The following is a 26,163-nucleotide window of genomic DNA, read 5'->3' as shown; positions in this document are numbered from 1 at the left end:
CCTCATGCTTATTGTAATGCAGTAGCGATTTCACCGTTGTGATACACAGGCGCGTTGTTAATGCCTACATACCTGTGGGAAAGCAATTTAGCCTCTGTGAGACTCGGTTGGTTATCAGTGCCTACTCACCTGGAGACATTTCTTGGTTATCAGTGGAAAGTTTGTTATTAACTGCTACACTTTTTTTTTTTTTCATTATCAGTGGAAAGCCTATGGATCAGTAAGTTAAATTTATGACCTTGTTACCCATCTTTCCTAGCCCCTTCTACGTGAGATCTCTCCAAAAGTGAAAAAAAAAAAAAAAAAAAAAACGAGAATAAAACAATGTCCCCTAGGTAAAGACATGAATGGAGATCGTAACCTTTTTATTACAAGAGGTCTTCCCCAAGCTAAGTGTAATCGTACGGCAGTGGCAGTATCGTTAATAAATGGGGATGTCATGATACCGAAAGGGTTAAGTACCTTTCATCTCGTCTCTCGTGTATTGTAATGCAGTAGCGATTTGTGTGGTGCGAAGACAGTTTGTTTATAAGAGATGCACGTCTGGTGCGAAGACACAGTTTGTTTTCAAGAGATGCACGCCTGGTGGAGGTTTGTGCTTTGTTTTTTGTTTTTGTTATTATTATTATTATTATTATTATTATTATTATTATTTATTATTAGAAAGTATAATGAATACCTGAAGCAAATTAACGCTATATTACGTGTCTTAAATTAAGTTTCCTCTACCTTTTTTTGTCGTATATTGTAACCCAGTAGCGATTTGCCTTAGGTTATACACAGGTAGGGTATAGGTTATTAATGCGTACACACCTGGGGACAGTTACGCATTATTATCATCAGAAAATAGATACATATATAAATAAAGTTAATTACCATGTTACCTGTCTACCTTATCTGTATAGTAATTCAGTAGCGATTGCTCCCAAGCGACGCACAGGTGGGTTATTAATGCGTACACACCTGGGGGACATTTGTGAGGTGTCAGTGAGGAACAGGTTGGCGGTACTTCAGTGGCGGGGAACACTGACCCTACACCCCCTCTCTACCCACCCATCCCCCTCCCACCCCCACCCTCACGTCTCTATCCAGCCCTCATATCCCCATCCACCTCTTCCATCCTCATCCATCTCTCATCCTAATCCACCTACTCCTCCACTTGTCATATCCTCGTGCACACCTGACTTTTCGTTCCATCACTTAATCCTCATCCTCCCTTCACATCTCTTTCAGCTCTCACTCCCACCCCTGCCACCTATTTTCCTCTCTCTCTCTCTCTCTCTCTCTCTCTCTCTCTCTCTCTCTCTCTCTCTCACACACACACACACACACACACACACACACACACACACACACACACACACACACACACACACACACACACACACACACACACACACAGTTCCTACTACCTGACTTTGTATTATCTACCTCAGACCTCTTGCACCACGTCGTAGTGTCGAGTAAGGTGATATTGCGATGTATTTAACAGGTGCCACCACTGACATCCTCATCCACTCTTGACGTCTTCACCTACCCTCACATCCTCACTGCAGACCTCCTCACCTAGCCCAGTCATCCCGCCCCACCTCCAGAGTGTTGAAGTGAGGTGTATGTTGTGATGTATTAGCGGTATCTGATGGCAGGTGTACTTGGGTGGAGATAATGGGTGGCTGCCTTAAGGGGGTCCTGCTGACTGACAATGGAACCTGCTGGCTGGGGTACTGAGACGTGAGGGGACTGCTGAGTACTGACGGCAGATTCGACTCCATAGGTGACTGTGACTCGCTGAAACTGAATGTACTGAGGCTAACTGCGCACCAAAAGTAGCCGATTAGCAAACTGAGTGGACTTAGACTGGGGTCGTGAATTAACTGAGACTGATAAACTGAGTGAACTTTGATTGAGTGGGCTCGTCTTTTGTGTGGGCTGTTTGATTTGCTGGGCTTAACTCGTAGACTGACAGGGACTAGCAAAAATTTAGTGGACTGAGGCTGGCTTAAGTGTCTGGATTAGACTGATCAGAACTTTGCGAAGGGTGAGCAGTGGGTGGAGTGTATGAGGTAGGGTGGCATTTTATGGGAAGAGGAATGATAATGTATTAGATTGGTGACGAAGAAGTTGATGGAAGGGTTATTTATCGTAGGGGAAGTAATTTATCGTAGGGGGAGTTAAAATGACATATAATATGGGTGACGAATTTGTACCGAAAACTGTAGGGTGTTGTGTCGTGCGATGAGATATAATGGTTGACTAATATGTGGGTGTGATGGGTAGGGGTGAGAGAGGACAAGCTAAGAGTGACTTCCTGAAGGTCACGAGTAGGCAAGGTCAGTGTCACCCAGCAAGGTCCTCAGCGTTCAAGGTCATATGTGCAGTCTGTCCTCTCTGCCCACACACTGTCTGCCCACACTCTCCCTTCCTACACACCATGCCTGCCAACACTATCCCTGACCACACCCTCACTGCCCACACTCTCACTATATGTCCTTTTCAAGACAGTTCTTCCTATCGTACACTCTCCCTCCCTTCCTGCACCTTCTCACTGCTCACACTCTTATTACACAGTCCCTTCCTTCTTACGCTCTCATATGGCTTACACCTACAGGTATTTCATTGTCCACACCATGGCTGCATACAATCATTCTCTAGCCTACACTTTCATACTCTGTCCCTCTTCCTACACTCTCTCAGGTCACACTTTTTTGCTGCCCACACTCTCTGCTTATGCCCCTACCCCTACCCACACCCTCTCACTTCCCACAGTCACTGTTTACACCCCTCCCTACCTACCACACCCTCTCACTACCCACCGTCTCGCTATCTCACAACCACACCTCCCGCCCTTCCTCCCAACCACACCTGCTTCACAAACACCCTCTCGCAGGTGTGAAAAAGGGGACACGTGTGAATACGTTGGCTTGAGTTATCACTACACACACAAGTTATCGTTTGAGTGTGATTTTGAGTGTGTTTGATGCACGCGAACCTCAAAAAGTAGGTTTATGTATTCTTAAGGTGGGTTCGGAAAATGCAGCTAAATTTCTTGAGTCAAAAATGTAGGAAACTTTATACTGTACTTTTTTTTTCGTACCTGCTGAGGAATGCGTCAAGGAGGTTTTTATACGCAGGCAAATAAGAAGAAAAATACTTTGAGGTGATCTGGCCTTTTTGGTGAAGGGAAGTGAGCAGTTGGTTTGAGAGAGAGAGAGAGAGAGAGAATATTAAAAAAAAAAAGCTCCTTAGGGGTATGTGGGATTGGGGTAGTTGTATCGAGAGGGGAAGGAGATAAAATAACTCCTGTCCACTGCACGAGTGTCATTAATCAATTTTTCTAGATCCTAGTCTTCCTCTAAAACCAGACCCGAAAGTGGGTAGTAGCCTGTCTTGAGTACCGTGTATGAGATGGAGGATGTATGAGAGGATGGTACAGTATATCGTGAAGGAAGGGTTCGTTACTCAGGAGGCACAGAAATACTAGGATGCACTTTGATCGAGGCTTCCCTTATCAGGATGCAGCGTCAGGTAGTGTTTAGTTGATAGATGGAGATAGAGAGATGCTGTGTACCTTGTATATGAAATCGAGTTGTAAATTCTTATACCGGTTAGTGGCGTGAAATTAACCCCTTCATACCAATTTTTCTTTTTTTAATATTACTTTCAGAGGATTTTATGTAGGCTTCGCGAGAGAGTTTTTGAATTGGAGGAAATAGTTGTATCCAGTCTCGTAGGCTTAGGGAGTTTTCGAACTGGAGGGATTTGATGCGGGCTGAACGTAAGGCATATCCGTCACTTTCCTCCCTGACGCATATCCGAGAGAATCATCATGTGGGCAGGGAAACATACCAGGCCTCTCTCATCGAAAAGAAAATAGCCACCGGAGGAACGTGAGACGAAGAGAAGTAATCATAAGAAAATTAGGGGAAAACTGAAGTATTATGGTAAGGAGTCCAGCGAATCATACCAAGCTTCTCTCACCTGTAGAATATTAACCGGCTTAAGAAGTGAAAATTAGTCCCGTTCATTAGTAGGTGTAGACATATGCTCCTGCTTTCCGCTGATGATGGGATGTGGAACTGTTTCACCTTCTACCTTATGTACTGATTATGCACCTGGCAGTGAAATAGGTCCACGTTCCCATATCACTGCACACTAACCGAACCTAATCTAACCTAACCATGCAGTAGACGGAAAAGGTCATGTGTATCTCAGCCTTGTGATCGCGGCTGTACAAGAGTTGAAGTATGATGGGAACGTTTGTCCCCGAGTGTACTGTACATGTGGTGGGCGTGTGCTCTTACCGGCGTCCGCGCCCACGCTGTTGTAGTACTCCAGAATATTCGAGCCGGGCACCGCAACCTTATATGGCTACGTGTGTGTGTGTGTGTGTGTGTGTGTGTGTGTGTGTGTGTGTGTGTGTGTAGAGAGAGAGAGAGAGAGAGCGAGAGACAGAGAGAGATACGCCCACGCCCTCATCAGCAATGCATTCCACGCCCCCATCTCTACTCCTCCTCCTCCTCATCATCATCATCATCATCAGCAGCAGCAGCATTGCATTACGCGTCCGCATCTCGACTCCTCCTCCTCCTTCTCCTCGATTATTCAGAATATAAGTTACAGTAGAGAGACAAACTTATGCCTGTTTTCTGAATTACCGTACTAATCTACGTACCGGCAACTGAAGTAGTATTTTGTGTGTGTGTGTGTGTGTGTGTGTGTGTGTGTGTGTGTGAAAAAGCGAGGATAGATTATTGTGGGTTTTCCTGATTACTGAAGTTTGTTTACTTCCCTTTTTTCGTACAATGACGGTATTTATTTATATATTTAGGCTCCCGTGACGCTCAGGTCAATATAATCGTCGAGTTAGCAGTAGCAAAATATTAGATTTGTTCGCACCGTATAGGAGTCGATGGTGACCGTGTTGTAACTCTTAGACGATTTTATTCAGCGTACAGTTTCCAAACCAGGGGGATCACATTTACTGTAACTTGAACCTCTTCACAACAAAAAGTCTGCTCTCTGCTGAGTAAAATCGTCTGGAAGCAGCAAGATAAGACCAGTAGAATATGTTACTTAATTTGAAAGGAGTCGATTCTCTTATGATTGTGTCTTTTATATTTCCTTCAGTTGTGTAGGAGGATTGAGGTGTCATGGAGGGATTGCGTTATCGTTATCTTCACTGAATAATCTGATAGTTTATTATCGCTACCTGTGGACGATTTTTTCTCATCTTAGGGGTGGGAGTGTGTAGTGAAAGGATCAGTTAGTTGCATCGAACCCCCTTGTCCGAAAACTCTCCTAAGCTATATAAAATCGTCTGGGGGTAGCAAGAGCGTAATAATTGCGTCATAAAAGAGTGCGTTCTCGTGGTGAAGGGATTAAGGCTAGCGTCAGAGCCTAATGTCAAAGAAAACTGATGTGTCATGGATGGATCATGGTTGATTATATTTATCTCCACTATCTTTACGAAGGATCATAGCTTCCTGATCCCTTATAGCTTACTGTGCAAAGTGAACAGGTTAAATTTGAACTGTACTCTTCACTTTAGTCTACTTTTGATGTATTTCCAGGTTCAGTATTTTACCAACATTATTATTTTATTTTATCTATCTATTTTGTAACTAGAGGCGTTAGACACAGCCTTCATTAATCCCTTCTCTACCAGGGCAGTCCCCTATGCCGAATAAAATGTCTGGCAGTAGCAAGAATAAAATATAAACACCGTATCGAAGGTGTTAAATTAGCATAATATTCCCATTTCTTCATTTTGGAAAACTGAGCACCAGGAAGAGACTGTTACGAGAATAAGGTGCCAGTAACGAAAAAGTACTATGGAATGGATATAGAGCCGCAGTTTTTTTTTTCTTTTTAATATAACAACGGAATACTCAACAACATGATGCTAACACTTCCCTGATAATTGTCATGTAGCGGTGCTATTGAGAATTATGTAAGAGCCGTAGTTTTGTCTTTTACTGCTTGTGAGCCACGTGAAGTAAGTTGAAAAATGACGAACCAACACCGACATACTTGCACTGGTCAGGTGTGTGTTGGGGGGGGAGGACAAGCCCTGGCAGTAATTAGCACGCTAACACCTGAGCTACACCTCGTCTGCATGTCAATATTTACCTCTCACTGACAACGACACACACTTTTTTTTCTCTCCAGCTGAATTCAGGACAACGTGATGAAATACCTTTGTAGTTTTGCGTTGCGTTGAGTATAATGTTTCGGTTTGTCCAGCCATCTATCCATCTGTCCATCACTACCTGTCTAGCAGTTTCTGTCGGTATACCTATCGATTTTTCCGTCTTTCCCCTCTATAAATAAATTCTGTATGATGTTTCTGAGTGCAGCGTTTGTTTACCAGTGTCGGTTTTCAGTGTTGTATGGTTGTATGATTGTATGGATGGATGGAAGCATTGGTTTTTGGTTGTGTATGTTTGATTTTTTCGTGTTTTGTACATGCTTTTAATGTATTGTATGCATGCATGTATGTATAATGTATATATGTATGTATATTTGTGCCTACGAATGTGTGCACACTGCAGTGCTTGTGGTTGGTATGCTTTTTTTTTTTTTTTTTTTTTTTTTTTTTTTAATGGGTAACAGTATGATATAAGCACCCCAATGCCGGAAACGCATTACAGGGGCACCAAATTATCTTTCATTATCATTTTTTTTTCTCAACATTGTTAAAATATCCCTTCTGGAGAGCATTGAATTGCAGTGTGACGGCCAGAATGATGATAGCGTGAAGCATGATGGGAGGGGGGATGTCAGTGTGACCAATGAACAATACTGGTAGTGGGTGCCAGGGTGGATAGGTGGACGGTTGGCTGTGTAGGTGGGTGGAAAGGAGGACCATGGGTGGGTAGATAGTTAGGTGGGTGGATGGGCGTACAGTACGTTGGGTGAGTGAGTGGAGGGGTGGAATGTGGGTGGGGTGGACAGATGGGTAGATGAATGTACTGTGCAATGTGTGGGTGGATGGATGGGTGGATAGGTAGGAAAGGTGAACAGGATGAAGTACGATGGGTAGATGGGTGGACAGTACGATAGATGGGTGGGTGATGGGATGTCGATATCTACCCTTCCTGTAAACCTACTTTTGCTTATCTACTGAGTTTCTTTACACACCCACTTTTATTTATACCCATTGCCATTCCATTCACTTTTTACTTAATCATTATTAGTCCATTTATGTTGCGTAGCTGTCCACTTCTCCGCGGTTTTCTTGCTTTCGTTGGTTTTGCTGATCACACGTGACCTCTCTCTCTCTCTCTCTCTCTCTCTCTCTCTCTCTCTCTCTCTCTCTCTCTCTCTCTCTCACACACACACACACACACACACACACACACACACACACACACACACACACACACACACACACACACACACACACACACACAGGCCATCTTGCATGCCAATTGGACACGGAATTAGCGGAATGGGAGAGGGGGAGAGGAAAGCTGGAAGAAAACGGGACTTTAATGGGAAGCTTAGATACTTTTATTCCCTATGGTAATCTGTCGCCGGATTCAGCGTAAATTTTTTCTCCACTGCCATAACATTTGACGTCTCCTCGTTAATAATCACAGAGCTTTAAAGGACGTATTTGTTCCGTTATTTTTCATATATTGCAATTTTTTTTTAATTTGGATGATTCCGTGTCGATTGAGGAACCCTGTATTTTATGTGACAAGTTTTGGTGATGATGTGAAACTTAATTTTGATATTGTACTTAAATTCTGTTATAAAGAGGTGACTTTTTTAATGTAGGTAATGGGATTTGCACAGGACGATAAGCGTTGAAGTTGTTATGGCTAAATTCTCGCTAAAATCTGATGATGTGATGGTGTTTGTGGTGCGGTATTGAGGTGGACTATGTATGTTAATGTGGACTATGTTGATGGTATGTCAAGGAGTGGTGTGAAAATTGACTTGGGTAATGATGTGCCGATGGAAGTGGTGTGTGGTAAAAATTGACTTTAGTGTTGGTTTGATCGATGGTTCGTGATGGTGTATGGTGTCTGTTGTGAGGCTGTATGTGGTAGTCAGAGTGGGTAAGTTTGAGTGGGTAGGGAGAATAAGAGTAAGGGAGAGTGGAAATAAGGAAGAGTGAGGGTAAGGGAGAGTGGGGCAAAAGGAGAGTGAAGGTAATGGAGAGTGAGGGAGGGAGTGTGAAGGTAAGGGAGAGTCAGGGAAAGACAGAGTCAGTAAGGAAGTGAGGGTATGGGTGAGTGGGGGTAAGGGAGTGTTAAGGTTTGGGAGAGTAAGGGTAAGGGAGTCAGGGTAAGGGAGAGTGAGGGAGCGTGGGTTGGGCAGGCATTGTTGATCCCCTGATGTTATCTAATCACTTGGAGGTGAGAGGAAAGTCAACCTGCAATACCACCATCAGTCAACCGCCTTATCTTGGGCATTATGTGGAGAGCCAGTGTTGATAAGGGAACTGGTAGTGCCTTGAATTCACACCTGCCTCTGTCTGCCCTACTACCCGGCTGCGTACCTGACTTTCTGACTACCATAATTCTTGCCTTACTTCTTACTGCTCGACCACCAGCCTCATCATCCACTATTTTCCTTCCATCTGAACTTACCTGCCTCACTGCCTTGCTCCCTGCCTGCCATTATACTTGACTACCTGCCTCATCACCTGACTACCTGCCTTACCATCGGAGCTCAAGCCTTCCGCATCACCTGCCTTACTTCATGACACCTGCCCCTCCATCTAAGCTCAGTCTTGCCTCCTCTCCTGCCTTAGTACCTGACTAGATACTTACATTTCCTTGTTACACCAATATCATTACACACACACACACACACACACACACACACACACACACACACACACACACACAGGACCATAATAGTAGGAACGTGTGGGATCATTACAAGTGAATGAACGTTCACACACCATTGTTCCTTAATTCACATGCATGACTGAGACTCTGCTTGCGTGTGTGTGTGTGTGTGTGTGTGTGTGTGTGTGTGTGTGTGTGTGTGTGTGTGTGTGTGTGCTCGCGCGCGCGCGATCATAGTAGTATAAATGAGACGAATATAAAGAGACGATGATGATGATGATGATCATGGCAGTGTTTGTATTAGTCAGCCAGAAAGAGAGAGAGAGAGAGAGAGAGAGAGAGAGAGAGAGAGAGTTCTTTGCATACCTTCCTTCCCATTCTCTTCTCAGAATTCCTCCTAAATCGCTTCCCTGTCGCCGCTCTCTCTCTCTCTCTCCCTCTCTCTCCCTCTCTCTCCCTCTCTCTCTCTCTCTCTCTCTCTCTCTCACACACACACACACACACACACACACACACACACACACACACACACACACACACACACCAGTACAGCAGAGCACACAGAACCTTGGGCCTTCTGCCACACGGAGCGAGACAGGGGTGGGGTTGGGGGCTGCGAGGTGTGAAGGTGAGAGAGAGAGAGAGAGAGAGAGAGAGAGAGAGAGGTTTGGCTTAGGTAGATTAAAGCTGCCTTCCTAAATAGATAGATGCATTGATAGATAAAGTGACTCTCGTGTGCCGTAATGGAGGCCGAGCTAATTTCGTTGGTGTAATTTACAAAGCTAATAATACAGACGGAAGGAAATTGTTCACCCGGTAGTATAACAGTGGCAGGTGTGTGTGTGTGTGTGTGTGTGTGTGTGTGTGTGTGTGTGTGTGTGTGAGAGAGAGAGAGAGAGAGAGAGAGAGAGAGAGATTGAGACGAGTTGTGCTTTTCAGTGATTTTGGGTAATCTGATTATGTGTACAACATCACATGTGGTGTGACGAATTGTACTGATGTAATAATAATAATAATAATAATAATAATAATAATAATAATAATAATAATGGTAATATAAATAATAATAAACCAGAAATGGCGGTAACAAGAGGGACAATAAATAATAACAAAAAATAAATTGCCTTTGTGTTATGTAGCCTATGTATAGAGCGGAAACCGGAGATAAAGAAGGGTTCACAATGGCGTGTATGTATTGAGTCAAGGTCGTGGGTGTGACGGGTGTGTGGGTGTAGGTGTGGGTGTAGGGGAGGTATGAGTGGGCGTACTGGGGTTGTTGGGGTAGTAAATGTGGGTGTGTGGTGTAAGTTCGTGCATGCTGAGGGTGGGGAGGGAGGTAGTTGTGGGTGTAGGTGTGGGTGTGCTGGGGATGAACGGTAGTGGATGTGTGTGTGGGTGTAAGTGTGAGCGTGCTGAGGGTGGGGTAGGAGTTAGGTGTGGGTGTGAACGTTGTGGAGAGTGGAGGAAGGAGATGGGTGTGGGTAAGTGTAGGTATGGATGTAGTGTGGGCGTGCTAGTGGTTGGGAGGTAGTAGATGTGGGTGTGGGGAATGTTGGTTTGGGTGTGCGGGGTGAGTGTGGGTGGAAGGCTAGTGGATGTGGGAGTAGGGAAGGTACCGGTATAGGTGTGTTTGTGTTTGGAGATTGAGGGGAATTAGGTGTGTGTGTGTGTGTGTGTGTGTGTGTGTGTGTGTGTGTGTGTGTGTGTGTGTGTGTGTGTGTGTTTACCTGCACGCTTTCCATAAGTACGATTGCTCCTTGCTTCAGTTCATGTATGTATGTATGTGGGTGTGTTATGTACGGTATGTGTATTTGCTTCGTGTACGTAAATGTGCCTTTGTGCTTAGTTTTGTTTGTGTGTACCGGTTCTGTTTTAATGTATGCTAAATGGCCTGCGTGTATGTGAATGATGCAGATGCCTTTGTGTTTGTCTGGTGCCATGATCGCAGTTTGTATTCGTACATGCATGTAGTTACGTGTGTGTGTGTGTGTGTGTGTGTGTGTGTGTGTGTGTGTGTGTGTGTGTGTGTGCATATTTGTATTCGTTCGTGCATGTATTTATGTATGAATGGTATGAATGTATTTTTATATTTGTGTGTGTGTGTGTGTGTGTGTGTGTGTGTGTGTGTGTGTGTGTGTGTGTGTGTGTGTGTGTGTGTGTGTGTGCATGACTCATCACCCTACCAGTACTATTTGTTGCGCGCACAGGCAGTGAATAGATGATGAGGATAACTACGTGTAATATACAGACATTCCTTGCACATACTTGTATACAGGAAGTTACGTGAAAATAGGATATACGTTTGTGCATGAAGGTCGTTTGTTATATTGAGACTGGCATGCATATATATCGAGTGGAATTACGTGAAATGTATCAGTTTTTGCGGAATTAGAAAAAAGTTTACCCCTTCAGTATGTTTCCTTTCCTAAATTTTTTAATATTTGGTTATAATCTAGGTATCAGTGTACATTTATTGCGAGAGACCGTTCCTAAATTGTGAAAAATCTGGCGGTTGCAAAAATAAAAAAAAATTTATTGAAAAGATTAACAGTAGTGGAGAAGATACTTATGGATGCTTAAAATACGAAGGAGACACGTGTAATCTATATGTAGAGGAAGTAGCTACTTGTGATGCAGAGGGCAGTACCGTGTGTGTGTGTGTGTGTGTGTGTGTGTGTGTGTGTGTGTGTCTTAAGGGAGTGTTCCATGCTTGCGTGGGTGAGTCTTGTTCACCTGAAGGCCGCTCTTACTAATGGTGTGGCAGGTGTAATTTAGCTGCTCCTGGCGACCTTGCTGCCAGGAACATGGACTTAATAATGGACAGCAGTTAGTCAGATTTATTAGCCGTTTGTCCAGTACTTAGAGAGAGAGAGAGAGAGAGAGAGAGAGAGAGAGAGAGAGAGAGAGAGAGGCGAGGTATATGTATAAGAGAGACTTATATTAGTGTGGGAGTTTCGGCAGGTTCCATAATAAATTCCGAAGCGTTTGCATTAAAACTTGTAACAGTGTTGTGAAGGTACCGACAGACTCCGATGTATACTTGTGGATGAGTCCCCCGCCTGAGAGTGATGTGTGTTTGGCTGGTAGCTTGTATCAGGCAAGAGGGAGAGAAGTGGAGACGTGTAATGCAGTGGATGATGAAGGGGGTACGGGTGCTGGTTGCAAGGGGGAGGGGAAGGGTAAGTGAGGGAAGCAAGGTTAGGCATACATGCAAACACCAGAAGCCAAGGAGAATCGGCAGACAAGCACGCACGCGAGAATCTGCAGACGAAAAGCAGATACTAGCAGAGAAAATAGCTTGAGCAGGGACACATATACACACATTGAAATGTAAGTGTGCATAGAACCAGATATCGGGGAAATATACACAAGCGCAAAAGAAAGAAAAAAAGTAATATTAATCAGCAGGTGGACAATTGGCAGTCAGAAAAATAGCTTTAATATGAAGAAGGTGCTAGAAAAGAAGAGAAGTAAGATTTCAGTAAGATAAACAGTAAGCACGAAAAGCGACAAGAGAATAATCACCTGAGAGTGCAGGCATTAGAAGAATAAAAATGAGAAATATGAGTAAGACGGAGATAATGGAAGAATATATATATATATATATATATATATATATATATATATATATATATATATATATATATATATATATAAATATATATGGAGCCTCTGTGGTACAGTGGTAGAGTGTGCGTTTCGCACGCTGGTGGACGCGGATTCGCCTCCCACCAAAGTTGTAAAAACTTTGGGAAGCGTTCACCGAGCCACTGACCACTTTGGCGGACATCAGGGGTGCTGTGATTGAACCAGTGTCGCGTATTAGTATGCTTGCACCCAGTCGGCTTAAGGCGGGCCGATTACACTTGGTTCACAGACAGCACACACATCCAAAGCCACTACAACATTACAGTTACACTTACAAGCACTTCTCAACCTACATACAGTCTCTACCAGACAGCCTAAGCAACTGGGTAGAGATACATTGGCTGTATCGTCCCTGCTTCGGTAGGGATAGGCCGGTCCTGCAGTGGACCTCAACTGCTGCTGCTGATATATATATATATATATATATATATATATATATATATATATATATATATATATATATATATATACATATATATATAGATAGATAGATATATATTACAGTATATAGTTTAATTGTGTGTTTGTGTGGGACAAGGGTATGTGGCGTGCCTGTCTAATTTGTTTTATTAGTCGTTAATTATGCTGAGGTGCGAATTGTTTTAGTATTGCTAAACATGATAGAAATGCCCTTATTTTTGTGGTTATAATAATAATAATAGATAATAATAATAGTAATAAAATTAACAGTAATTATTATTATTTATTATTATTACCACGAATATTACATTTGTCTTTGTTTTTCATGTTGTCGTATACCGCCATTTATTTATATATTCGCCTGACTAATATTGCCGTGTCGCCATGATTTATCGCCTCAATGTTTTTCCCGTCCCATTGCTCTCCGTCCTTGTCTAATGTGCTTTCTCTTGCTTGCACGCAGCACTGGGGATATGGCGAGGTAGGTGTTGCATGATACTCTTCTTATATGTATATTCTCTTTGTACAGTATATTGATAGATAGGTAAAGATTGATTGAGTGATTGATTGATAGATTCGTAATATGTAAAGGAGTTCTTTTTATAGTTGAAGTTAGTAATGTTATTTATAGCATATATATATATATATATATATATATATATATATATATATATATATATATATATATATATATATATATATATATATATATATATATATATAGTTATATATTTAGTTCATTAGTATATAGCTGAGATTTATGGAAGATTTTTATGTTTAGCTGTGATATATACAGTTAGCATAGCAGTATATATTTTTAAAGTGTTAAAGTTCGTTCATAGAGGTGTGGATTATGTAGGTTACTAGTGTGACTCATTTATACAAACTTATATTTATAGCTGTGAAAACAAGAAACTGTGAAGTTTATAGAAGGTAACAAATGTAGTAATTATACGTATAGGTCATTTGTTTAGCTGTAAAATATATAGATCATTTATATAGGTGTGAAATGTGCAGTATTTCATATATAACAAAGACTGCTCCTGTTTCACCACAATAGAGGCATAGCTGTGAAGTGTTTAAAAGTTCATTTATATAGCTGATAGAATATTTTATAATTTCTTTTTATATAAATGTGGACTGTTTAGTAGTTAATATTAGTTAAATCTGTATAGAAATTTATTTATGTAGTTATAATATTAGCGTTTATGTATAGAAGTCAACGTCAGGGGTGTTTAGAGATAGAATATAATTTTTGGAAAGTTAGGAGCATTAGGAGATGGAACGTGAGGATATACGGGTGATGAGGTTGAAAGAAGGTAGGGATAATGGTACCACTGGATAAGTTCATGGTAGATAATGGTGGTGGACAGGTTAATGATGGTGCACAGGTTAATGGTAATATTGGTAATGGTGATAAACGGATAATATTGACGATTTTAATGGACAGGTATGAAGAATACCAGATTAACCGATAAGTATTATAGTAACATTAAATTTATATATAGATTGGGTTGTGAACTGATGAGTGATGATTTGATTACTAGGTCGGTTAGGGTGTTGTAGTATTTCCAGTAGTAGTGATGATCATGATTTTTAGCCATGATAGAAGTGATGAGTGCATGATTAGCCCTAATTACCTAGCCAGTTTATAACATCCCATTAACCCATTTAATTACTGATGGTGGTGGTGGTGGTGGTTGTGGTGGTAATGGTGGTAGTTGTTGTTGGTAATGTTGGACCCTAACCACACGTCCCTCCCCCTTCCCTCCCCAAGCTTGATAAATTAACTAACATGGAGTCTTTGTTGATGCTGACTACCCCAATTCTTTGTTGAGACATCGGTTGATATGTTCGTAATTACCATAGTATAAAGCTCCGTATTGTTAAGTATAAAACTCCGTAATGTTAAGTGTAAAATTTGTGTTAAGGACTATTGGTTTATTAGTTTATTTTTGAAACGTTCGATTGTGAGCGGTAAGAGAAAAATTTAAGTTCTCTTGCTTGGAGAAAATAGAAAGTTAAAGTTTGATGCCTAGAAAAAAAATTGAAAGAAAAAAATCTGCTGCCTAGTCCCCCCTCCCGCCCCCTTTCCCTTTCCCATCTACCACAACCACCACCACCTATGAATTAGTGGAAGAGAAAAGTTAACAGATGGTTCTCCCTTCCCTTCCCTTCCCTTCCCCATTCCATATCCCTATACCTCCTGTCTTTTCCTTCCGTCCTTCCTTTCATCTTCCTACCCTTTCCTTCAAATTCCTCACCGTTCTTTTCATTCATCTTCCCTCCTTTCCTTCAAAATCCCCTCCCTCCTTCCTCTTTTCTCTACCTTGCTTCATCCTGTCTCCTCTCTTTACCCATTCTTCATGCTCTTCTCCCCCTTTCCCCCTTCCCCTTCGTCCCCCTTTCCCCCTTCCCCTTCGTCCCCCTTTCCCCCCTTCCACATCTTTCCTTCTCCCCTCCTCTGCATCCCCATTTTTGCTCCTCCCCTTTTCTCCGCATTATTTTCCTTTCTGTCCACCCCCTCTCTGTCGCCCTTTCCCCCCTCCTCTCCCCTTTCCTTTCCCCCTGGCCACCCCCTTTCCCACCTCCCCACCCCCTTCCCCACGGCAGCGGTACACATGCATTACGGTGTGTGGGAATTGGACCGACGAAGCCTCTCTCTCACCTGTCGTAAGTCCACACCTGACCCTTAATTAATACCGTACTTGCTTACGTCACCTGCTTGCGTTTGCGTCGTTTACGTTTCATTTACCTCTCATATTCTATTATTATTTTCAGTTATTCTTCTGCCCTTTTTTTTTGACATTATTTTCAGCTGTTTTTTTAAGGCCTCAAGCAATATATGTTGTTTTATTCGTTACATGTTTATATTATCATTTATTTTGTTTATGCAATGTTTTATAGACAGTGTTCATTTTTTTAGCACTTTTTTTTTTTTTTTTAGGGGCTTTCGTTTTCGATGTTATTTTTTTTTCTATCATCGCGTCATTATTCCTTTTATTTAGCTACCCTTATTTTTTCACTTCTTTTTTTTTTAATTTATTCTCATTACTTTTCGCATTTTAATACGTAGTTATGTTGCGCCTTTTTTTTTTTTACTTTTTTTTTTTTAAATTCTCATTGCTTGTCATGGTATTAGTAGTAGGTAGATATGGTGTACTTGATCTTCAGTAATTGTACGTGTCTGAATCTCTCTCTCTCTCTCTCTCTCTCTCTCTCTCTCTCTCACACACACACACACACACACACACACACACACACACACACACACACACACACACACACACACACACACACACACACAGGGTACGAGTTTTAGTGTAGGTGTTGTGAAAGTAGCGACAGGCGTGGGTGTACTAGGTGAAGGTAGTGGGTGTAGATACGCTCATATGAGGTGAAAGTGTGGCCAAGGTGTTTAAAAAAAAAAAAAAAAAAAAAGCAGATTTAGAAGAAGTAAAAGGAAAAGCTTCAAGTTTGGAAGCAGAGTAAGTAAAACAAGGGAAAAAAAAAAGAAAAATATTGAAGTTTGGAAGATGGATGCGTGACACACGTACACGAGTAACCATCTTATATACGAGTGTATTTTGCAATTAATAACGAATTAGTTACCAGGATATATATATATATATATATATATATATATATATATATATATATATATATATATATATATATATATATATATATATATATATATATATATATATATATATATATATATATATATATATATATATATATATGAGCCTCTGTGGTACAGTGTTAAGGTGTGCGTTTTCGTACACTGAAGAACGAGTGTTCGCGCCCCGCCAGGGTAATAAACTTTGGGAGCGTTTTTCAGGCCACGTACTGCATTGGCGGACACAAGGGGTGCTGTGGTTGAACCAGTGTCGCATACTATAGAGTATGTTTGCACCCAGTCGGCTTGCGCGGGCCGATTACACTTGGTTCACAGACTACACACACATCCAAAGCCACTCCAACACAATAATTACACTTACAAGCACTTCTCACCCTACATACAATCTCTACTAGACAGCCTAAGCCACTTGGTAGAGATACACTGGCTGTATCGTCCCCACTTCGGTCGGGATAGGCCGGTCCTGCAGTGGACACACAAACGGCTGATGAGATGAGAGATGTTATTTATATATATATATATATATATATATATATATATATATATATATATATATATATATATATATATATATATATATATATATTATAAGTGCAAGTTTATAACCTGAATAAATTGTTAGTAAAAAATATTGAATTCAGCCATCCTCCAGTGACGTATTTTTCGTTATTCAGCCTGGGAGAGATTTTTGCATCAGGAATGGTTAAACACTGTCTTCATCACCTCCCTTCTTCATTAGACGCCCTTCATAATTATCAGTCTGAAAGAAAAATTAAAATACGTCATGCTGATGGAGAGGTTAAATGATGGTGTTGGGTGTGTCTGATTGAATTGGCTTTGGTGGCTTAATGGTTATTGGCAGCGATGGTTATGGTGTCTTTTATGGTGATTGGAGCTGTCGTTATGGTGCTTGTTATGGCGGCATGGTAATTGGTGGGCTATGGTGGGAACTTGATGTAGTAAAGTCGACATAGGCATTTTCCAGTCATAGCATTTAACCATTTCCATGCGTATGGATTCTCCCAGTGGTAAAGATTGTATGCGATTCCTGAGATTGAAGTATGTCAGTGTGGAAGACCTTTTGGGCTGGGGAAGATAGATAAACCATATGATCCATGTCTAACACTATTTCGTAATAGTCCATCTTAAGTTGAGTGAAAGTGCCGGGAAAAAGCAAAAATTAAATAACAAATGTATCCTGGAGTTGGAGGAGAAATATGTAAAAATGGTACATATAGATGAAAGTTTTAGAATAGGTATGTTCCAGATGAATGAAATTGATTTTATAGATGTTAGTGATACTGGGACTGTTGCCATATTATGATGTTAAAAGGGAGGGGGGAGGTAGCTTCAGCTGGCCCGGATATACTGATTTATAGGTGATGGTGATGATGGATGATTATGATAACGATAGGATAGATGTCGCTAGTGATATAGGACTGGCGTAGTGTATAATAATGCAAGGGGAAAAATGAGAGGGTAATGTTAGAATCCTGTAATATTCAATTCGTAATAAGTATTCTCCACGGTCTGGCAGCCTCGTCCTTGTTGTAATATACGGGGTAATATTCTGGGGGCGTGGGCTACGGATCAGCTGATGGATGTCAACAAAAGGGCGAGCACAGCTGACGACTCACGCTGGCAATGACAAGGGCGTGAGAATGTGTGGCGGCATTTATGAGTTTTTGCACCATAAATACTTGCACGTACTCACGGTAACTAATACACACACACACACACACACACACACACACACACACACACACACACACACACACACACACACACACACACACACACACACACACACACACACACACACACACACACACACACACACACACACACACACACACACACACACACACACACACACACACACACACACACACACACACACACACACACACACACACACACACACACACACACACACACACACACACACACACACACACACACACACACACACACACACACACACACACACACACACACACACACACACACACACACACACACACACACACACACACACACACACACACACACACACACACACACACACACACACACACACACACACACACACACACACACACACACACACACACACACACACACACACACACACACACACACACACACACACACACACACACACACACACACACACACACACACACACACACACACACGTTTAAGAATTTTTAATCTCCATAACTCAAACAGCAAAATACTCAGAAATGGGAGTTTCCAGACCCGTGTAATGACAACAGTGCATGACTCCCTGCTACCTTGACACACCTTGAATTATCTGTTTACTGCATGATCGTGAATTTTGCATGATCATAGACTCCTAGCAAGTTTTCTTTTCCTTTTTAATATATATCTTTGCGTGATGGGGTTTAAGGAGAATTTATGATGCTCCAAGGAAGTTGAAAGCACTGTTTTATTTTGAAAGGATGTATTTAATTCTTTGTGGTGTATATCGTAAGGAGAACACAGGAGTATAATGTCGTTTCATGTGTCGATAAATACCGTGTCTTGATTTCTCTTTTGTTTTAGATGAATGAGTATGTGATTTTTATTTGCTAAGGTGTTTGTGTTGGTAGTATTTGTGTTGTTAGTAACTGTTGCTTGCGTAGAATGCTGCCATTTGTCATTAGATGCTCCATGAATGTCGTGGTATCCAAACTTTTTATATCTATATTGATTTGATATTGAGAAAATGTAGTCTGTCCATACAGTGTGAAGGAAGCTGATTATATGGAGCTGCTGAGAAAAGCTCATCGAACAACAAAACTCTCCATCACACGACTTGGTTAGAGTAATTAAAAATTACATAACCCCCCCTCCCTTTTTAAATACAGTCAATGAAAGCTTATATTAGTCAGTATTGTATTCTTTGGTAATTCTATCGAACCTCGTACCCAAAGGATTAACTCATGCAATTCGAATGCCTTATTAGCTGATCAAAGTTGTTTGGTGTTAATCATTATATGTAGACTAGACATCATACCTGAATAGGATACAAGTCGAGCTGAAGGTGTTTTAGCCTATCCCTGGATACAGTTTCAGTATGTGAATGTAGTTCTTGTTATAGGAAGTTCACGACACTCAAAGTCAAGACAGAATGGATGTCTTCCGGCAGTAGCAGATAAATGGTCATCAGGATTTTTTTTTTTTTTTTTTTCAGTAGTGTCAAGCACACCTCAGCATTCTAACCATGTAGATTTATCCTTATACCTCATTCTACCCAAACCCAATCTAACCCCACCTGTGTCTCATCTGCAGGCGGGGAAGCAGGTTCGGGACTTGTTCGAGGACCTGCGAGATGGCCACAACCTGCTGTCGCTGCTGGAGGTGCTGTCAGGAGAGCACCTGCCGAGGGAGCGTGGCCGCCTGCGCTTCCACATGCTGCAGAACGTCCAGCTTACCTTAGACTTCCTCAGATATCGCAAGGTGGGCTGCTGGGACCTCTTTGGATTATATTTATTTATTTATTTATTTACCAAGTTATTAGGTCTCTCTCTCTCTCTCTCTCTCTCTCTCTCTTTCTCTCTCATATTATTCATCAATTTTTCTGAGTCGTTGAGGAACTCAGAGATACGTCTTGGGAGTATCTTTACTTCCTCTTCCTGGATTTCTGTTCATGTATTTCCTTCTGTGTTTTTGTCATCACTCCTTCCTTTATTTTTCCTTATTTGTTTGCCATTCTTTTCGTTGCCAAAGTTTCTCTCCCCAGTTCAGTTTAATTACCATATCCACTTTTTATGTTCTTTTAGTTTTTATTGGTGTTCATGTAAGGTTTCAATCTTGTAATCATCGACATTATTCTATATCAGTTCACCCTATACAGTACTCTCTGTCTCTCTCTCTCTCTCTCTCTCTGTCTTAAGGAGTTGTAATATCATCCCCCCAAAAGTTAAGAGTGTATGAAGCAAAATTAAATGAAAAATAAATATCAGGATGTCTTCAGTCGTCAGATCATTTTTTTTTTCTTCTTTCGTGTTCTACTAAACATTGTATATATGTTGTGTATACGAGAAAGATATTTGGTTGTCCCTTCCCTCTGTTACTAATATTTTCATCTTTTTTTTTTCTCCCTTTCGTCATTGTCTCCCTTTCCTTTCGTCTTCGTTTCCACCTTTTCATCACGAACTGGCGTCATTTCACCCAAACTTCGGCTTCTTTGGACGTCAGAAGGATTTTTTGGTACCTGTTTTCCACTATGTCGTCGCCTGCATTTTTTTTTTCTTTTTTTACTTCATTTTTTCCCATAACCTCCATTTTGCTTTATTACGTTATTACAGTATATGCACTTGTTTATATCTTTCATTGTTTATTCCGAAGAGTAACCAGTTCTTTAGGGAGCGTTGTTGCTAAAGACGGAACATGAATAAGTTTAATACGCAAAATAGCATACTGTATATTTACACTTAACCTCCGTGATTAAAAAGTGCCCATTCCATGAAAGTAATATAAAAACAGTAATTACGATCATAAGAACTCTACAAAATAAAAAAAAAAGAATGAAGAGTGATGACTAACACAGTGGAGGAAGTTGTACAGAATGTGATCTTTTCCTCTCTACCTCAGTCTCCCTTGGACTGTATTCCTTTTTCTTACTCAAAGCATGGGTGTAGAAAACGGAGTGAAATTCCCATAGAGTTTAGGAGGGACTCGATCTGAATTCTACGGATTTTGCCCTCCAGTTTTTGAGAGCTGTATATATATATATATATATATATATATATATATATATATATATATATATATATATATTTTTAATTGAATGCTATTGTATTTATTTATTTATTTATTTATTTATTTATTTATGCATTTGTATGGAGCACGTACAATAGTATAATTAATGAAATTTTCACGAATCTTGGTATGGGTGTCTGCCTACCCCAGCTTAGGAGAGAGTCCATGTGTTGAAAAGGTTTGTCGTCTTCATTTATCATGCATCAGAATGTAAAACTTCACTTGTTAGTAATGAATAATCCGTACCCCTGCCTTCTTTAGCTATAGGGGATTCGTCTGTATTTTTGCTCTGTTGCTTTCTGTGATAATTAAGACTTTAGACCAAGGTGGGAACATATGGCTTTTTTCCCTCTTTTTATTTTTTAGTAAACATTCGTCTTTATTTTTTTTAATTTACTTTTTTGTGACGTATTTTGTGATAGGTTGATGAATAATTTTGTGTTTTGTGTTCTTGCTTGTTTACTTACACTTCAAGCTTCCTTACACTTCAAGCTTCTTTACACTTCAAGCTGGTGAACATTTGTGTATATCTGAACTGGATTGTATTTGAGGCTGCTTACTTCCCTACAGATCAAGCTGGTGAACATCCGGTGTGAAGACATAGTGGACGGCAACCCCAAGTTAACGCTCGGCTTAATATGGACCATCATCCTACACTTCCAGGTAAGTACCCCACCTGTTCTAATTTCTTCACCACGATGACGTCTCTCTCTCTCTCTCTCTCTCTCTCTCTCTCTCTCTCTCTCTCTCTCTCTCTCTCTCTCTCTCTCTCTCTCTCTTTTACAACCACCGGACGATTTTATTCAACTTGGGAGAGACTTTCCGAACTGAAGAGAGAAAAATTACCTTCATTTACCTGTTTCACCACGAGACGGTCTCCTCTTAATTGAATAACATGGTCTGGATGTATCGAGAGTGAGCTAGAAAACGTCATCGGGCTGAAAGGGCTAAGGTGTCCATTGTAAGTGAGGCTTCTGATTATTATTGATGTGAGTCGTTGATGTAGTTGTGATGGTAGTTTGATTGTATGCTCCTGTTATTGATTGATTTATTGTTTATTTAGGTTGTGTGGTATTAATGCGGTGTAAGGTGTGTAGGTTCGGTTGTGGTGGTTATTTTCATCCTGGTGTAGAATTGTTGGGGTGGTTTTGTGATGATGATTGGTTTGGTGATGTGAGGTGTAGGTGCTGGTGTGGTGGTTATTTGGCGAGATATTTTAGTTGTAATAGATTTTTTTTAAGGTGGTGTAGTTGTGAACGGACTCTTGGGTTGTGGCCTTTTATTTATTTACTCATTTATTTATTTATGTATTTATTTATTTGTTTATTGTGGTTGTCGCGACTGTAAGGGGAAATTTTAGACTGTTTTAGGAGTCGTTGTGGTAGGCTACTTGTGATTGTATTTTAGCTGTCGATGCTGTGGTAGGGTATGCGTGATTGTGTTGCGCTTGTTGATGTTATGGTAAGGTACTTGTGATTGTATTTTAGCTGTTGATGCTGTGGTTGGGTACGCAGAATTATGTTGTGGTTGTTGATGTTATTGTAGGCTACTTGTGATTGTACTGTATTATTTTTGGCTAATTTACATACTCTCATCCAGGGCCGTTAAATTATAGCAGTAATGTACCTTGGCCATAAGTAAGCGAAGTGTTAGTTAAATAATGAACCTTATGTAGATATTTAATTGGAAAAGGATATAGTTTGAGAAAAGAAAATCTTGGTCTTAGAAAATACGGTTCAGATAAAGCACAGTATCATTTATTTGTTGGAAAAGTAAATCGATTTATTTATGTATTAATTTATTCATACATGGGGTGATTGTGGAGGCTGAAGCATGAACGATATGGAAAGGAGGATAGCCACGGTCGGGTCCTGGAGGAGAGAGTGTATTTGGAAGAGAAAAGGGGGAATGATATCTGGGGAGAGAGAGAGAGAGAGAGAGAGAGAGAGAGAGTGAGTTCAGGTTATTCTTTTATCTCAGAAGCCGTGATAGAGCATACCACCACATTAACCATCATATGATAAAAAGCAAGGACAGCGAAAACTAGGTCATATCTGGGCTTCTGTGTTTGACCTCGGATGATGATAGGTCTTTTTCTCCGTTCATCTCTCCGATGACTGACTTGGGAGCCAATCAGGAGGCTATACCCACCTGGCACGTTGTGATTGGTTCTTTTAAGTGATTGGGGCGTCTTGCTTGCCTGTTTACCTAGGGCGATTGAATTGGTCGGGCCTTGACATGTTTTATTTCGGCCCCGTTGGAGTTGATGCTGGAGAGGGACGCTTTCATGTGATGGTACCGGCGTGACTGAGCAGTTCTTTACTTGGTCATGCAAGCGACCCTCAGTTCCCTCCCTGTCCCTGGAATGGATGTTGGCCTGTAGGATGATGGGATATTCATCCTGAAGTGCACCAAGTTCACCTTTCAAATTTGCCTCGGGCTGCAACTGCTTCTGCTACTGCTGTTGAAACAAGCCCTTTCCGCAATGCTTAGATGGAGTTCATATGTATATATAGTTAGATAGATAGATATACAAATATATATATGTTACTGTCAGATTGTTAAGGTTATTGATGTAGCTGTGCATGACAAGTTCTAAGATACGTTTTCAGTTCACGTTTTCAGTTCAGGACACGATGCCTGTAAGGTAAGTACTTAGTCTTCATCCTGACATTACCCGCAATCTACACCACCACCAGTAAAGAAGGACCCCCTTACTTGTCCTTCTTATTTATTTATTTTGTTATTTGTTTGTATATTTTATTTGTTTTTAGACCACAGTAATTTGGCGAAAAAATTGTTGGTTGGTTCTTGCAGTCCGACGATTTATTATTCATTTTAATTTTAGTACCATCTGATGATAAATATTCATGTATATTCAGCTTAGGAAGGGTGCTTAGGTCTGTATTCTCGCCGGTTGAGGAAGCTCCGTAACACCTTTTCCTAAGCGATTTATTTTGTTTAACAGGTCCCCGTTTCTCCAAATTAGTTATAAAAAGTTGGTATAATGGACCGCATCACCGGCATTGTTATATCTGGGACCTGGCTATATATGGCGACTATCCTTCAGTGGGCAAGAGATCAAGGTGTGAGGTGAAAGTGGGGGTTTACAGTGGTTGAAAGTATAGGGGTGAGTATTGTAAATGATCCCTGGGTATCGTATTTGGCATATGTATCGTCTGGGGGGAATCTGATGCGGATAGTGTTAAAGTCTGGGATGGATTTTCACATTACTGATAAGAACTTAACATCAGTGCTAAATTTTAATCTTACTGGTAGATTTGATTCCTCTGGCAGCTAGCAGTTCCCTCATGTAACCAAAATCGTCTTTATCTGAATAATTACGAGAGAGTTTAGTACTGAAATTTATTAAAGTAGTTCTTAATCTTCAGACTGTCATTATAGAACTTCCCTTAGCAAAACAAAACCGTCCTCTATTGTCTTGAAAGGAAGTAGTGACAAGTGTAAGATGTTAACCGTTTTAGGCCGAGGACGTCTTATATCTTCAGACTATTTTATTAAGGAAGGTAATATGGTGATTGTAAAGAGAGGAGTGATGATTGTTGATGATGGTTTTATGTATTGTGATAGTGGGAAGGGGAATATTGTAGCTGTGGTGAAGATGATGGTAACAGACGTGAATGGCGATTTAGGTTGGGATGGGAATAGTGGTAGGGAGAGAGAGAAATAGTGGTGAAAGTACTGTAGGGATGGTGGTAGTAAAGATGAAGGTACTGGTGATTGTGGTAGTGTTGTGGTTGTGATGGAGGTTAGATAGTGGTAGTGACTGGCAGTGGTGGAGGTGGCAGTGGTGACCGGCTGCAGAGATAGTGGTAGGCTAGTCGTTATGGTATGTGTGGGTAATATTGGTGATAATGGTAGCTAAGATGGAATGCTTATGAATGTTGGTAGTCGTGGTGGTATGTTTAGTGTTAGTGGTAGTTTTGATAGAATGCATAGTAATAGTGTTAGTCTTAGTGGTATGACTGGTAAGGGTGGTCGTGGTGGAATGTTTAGTAATAGTAGGCATGATGGTATGGATAATGTCAGTAATGTTGATGATAGTGGTAGTCGTGTTGATAATAGTAATGGTAGTGATAGAGGTAGTGGGGGCTGTGTGAGTAATGTTGGTAACAGTGGTTGGAGGGTAGTGGTTAGAGTAGAGGTAAATGGAATAGAGATAGTGATGGGGACGACGATAGAAGTGGAGGTTTAGGTAGGAGAGGTGGTGTTGTGGTGCTGAGATAAGAAGGTGGAAGGGTGTGGTGGACGTGGTGAAGCAGCAAGTTGGTGGAATGAGTTACTGGTGTTGTAGCTTACTGTATATACTCCATCCACTTTAACTTGGAGTAATCTGGCTGTCTCACTGTCTTGAATACGAAGCTGTAATAAGTAATCAGAATTTGGTGCTAAACAGGAATATGATTAGTATGTAGAGTCGTAGTACTGTCCCAGTCTGCCACTGGGCTACAGAAAATAAACTGCAAAAAGGCGAAAATCTCTGCCAAGTTAAGGTGGACGGACTATAGGTAGATGGGGGTACTGCAGGTGGTGTGGTATACAGGTGGAGAGGGTTAGCATTGGTGGTGGTGAAACAGGTGGGTGGATGGGGTGTTGGTGGTGGCGGAGTAGATAGAGAAATTTGTTGGTGGTGGAATAAGTTAGTTTGGTGGATAGGGTGGTGGAGTAAGTAGATGGATGAATTAGAGGAGTATTGATGTGAGTGGAGGGGATAGTGGCAGTGGAGTATGTAGATGGAAAAAGTGGTGGTGTAGGAGGGGATAGTGGCAGTGGAGTATGTAGATGGAAAAAGTGGTGGTGTAGGTGTGGGTTGTGATGGAGTAGACGTGGATGGTGGCGCAATATTGGTAACAGGTA

General features: G+C 41.1%; 2 protein-coding genes across 2 annotated transcripts in view; both read left to right on the top strand.

The window, feature by feature from the left end:
• Positions 1-15,572, top strand: part of LOC145408811 (spectrin beta chain, non-erythrocytic 1-like) — a 471,375-nt gene extending 455,803 nt beyond the window's left edge. The window contains exons 3-4 of the mRNA XM_080279457.1: positions 13,336-13,353; positions 15,486-15,572. Coding sequence (XP_080135583.1) covers positions 13,336-13,353; positions 15,486-15,572 — 105 coding nt within the window. The remainder of the gene's footprint in view (positions 1-13,335; positions 13,354-15,485) is intronic.
• A 4,343-nt stretch (positions 15,573-19,915) lies between these two features.
• Positions 19,916-26,163, top strand: part of shot (dystonin-like protein short stop) — a 250,965-nt gene continuing 244,717 nt past the window's right edge. Inside the window, exons 1-2 of the mRNA XM_080279354.1 lie at positions 19,916-19,980; positions 21,856-21,948. Of these exons, the coding sequence (XP_080135480.1) occupies positions 19,933-19,980; positions 21,856-21,948 (141 nt within the window). The 5' untranslated portion in view covers positions 19,916-19,932. The remainder of the gene's footprint in view (positions 19,981-21,855; positions 21,949-26,163) is intronic.

Source organism: Coenobita brevimanus, chromosome 78 (assembly GCF_032717465.1).
Source record: "Coenobita brevimanus isolate Jiangsu-jjx chromosome 78, ASM3271746v2, whole genome shotgun sequence".
In the NCBI taxonomy this organism is placed as follows: Eukaryota; Metazoa; Arthropoda; class Malacostraca; order Decapoda; family Coenobitidae; genus Coenobita; species Coenobita brevimanus.
This window is presented reverse-complemented; position numbering and strand designations above follow the sequence as displayed.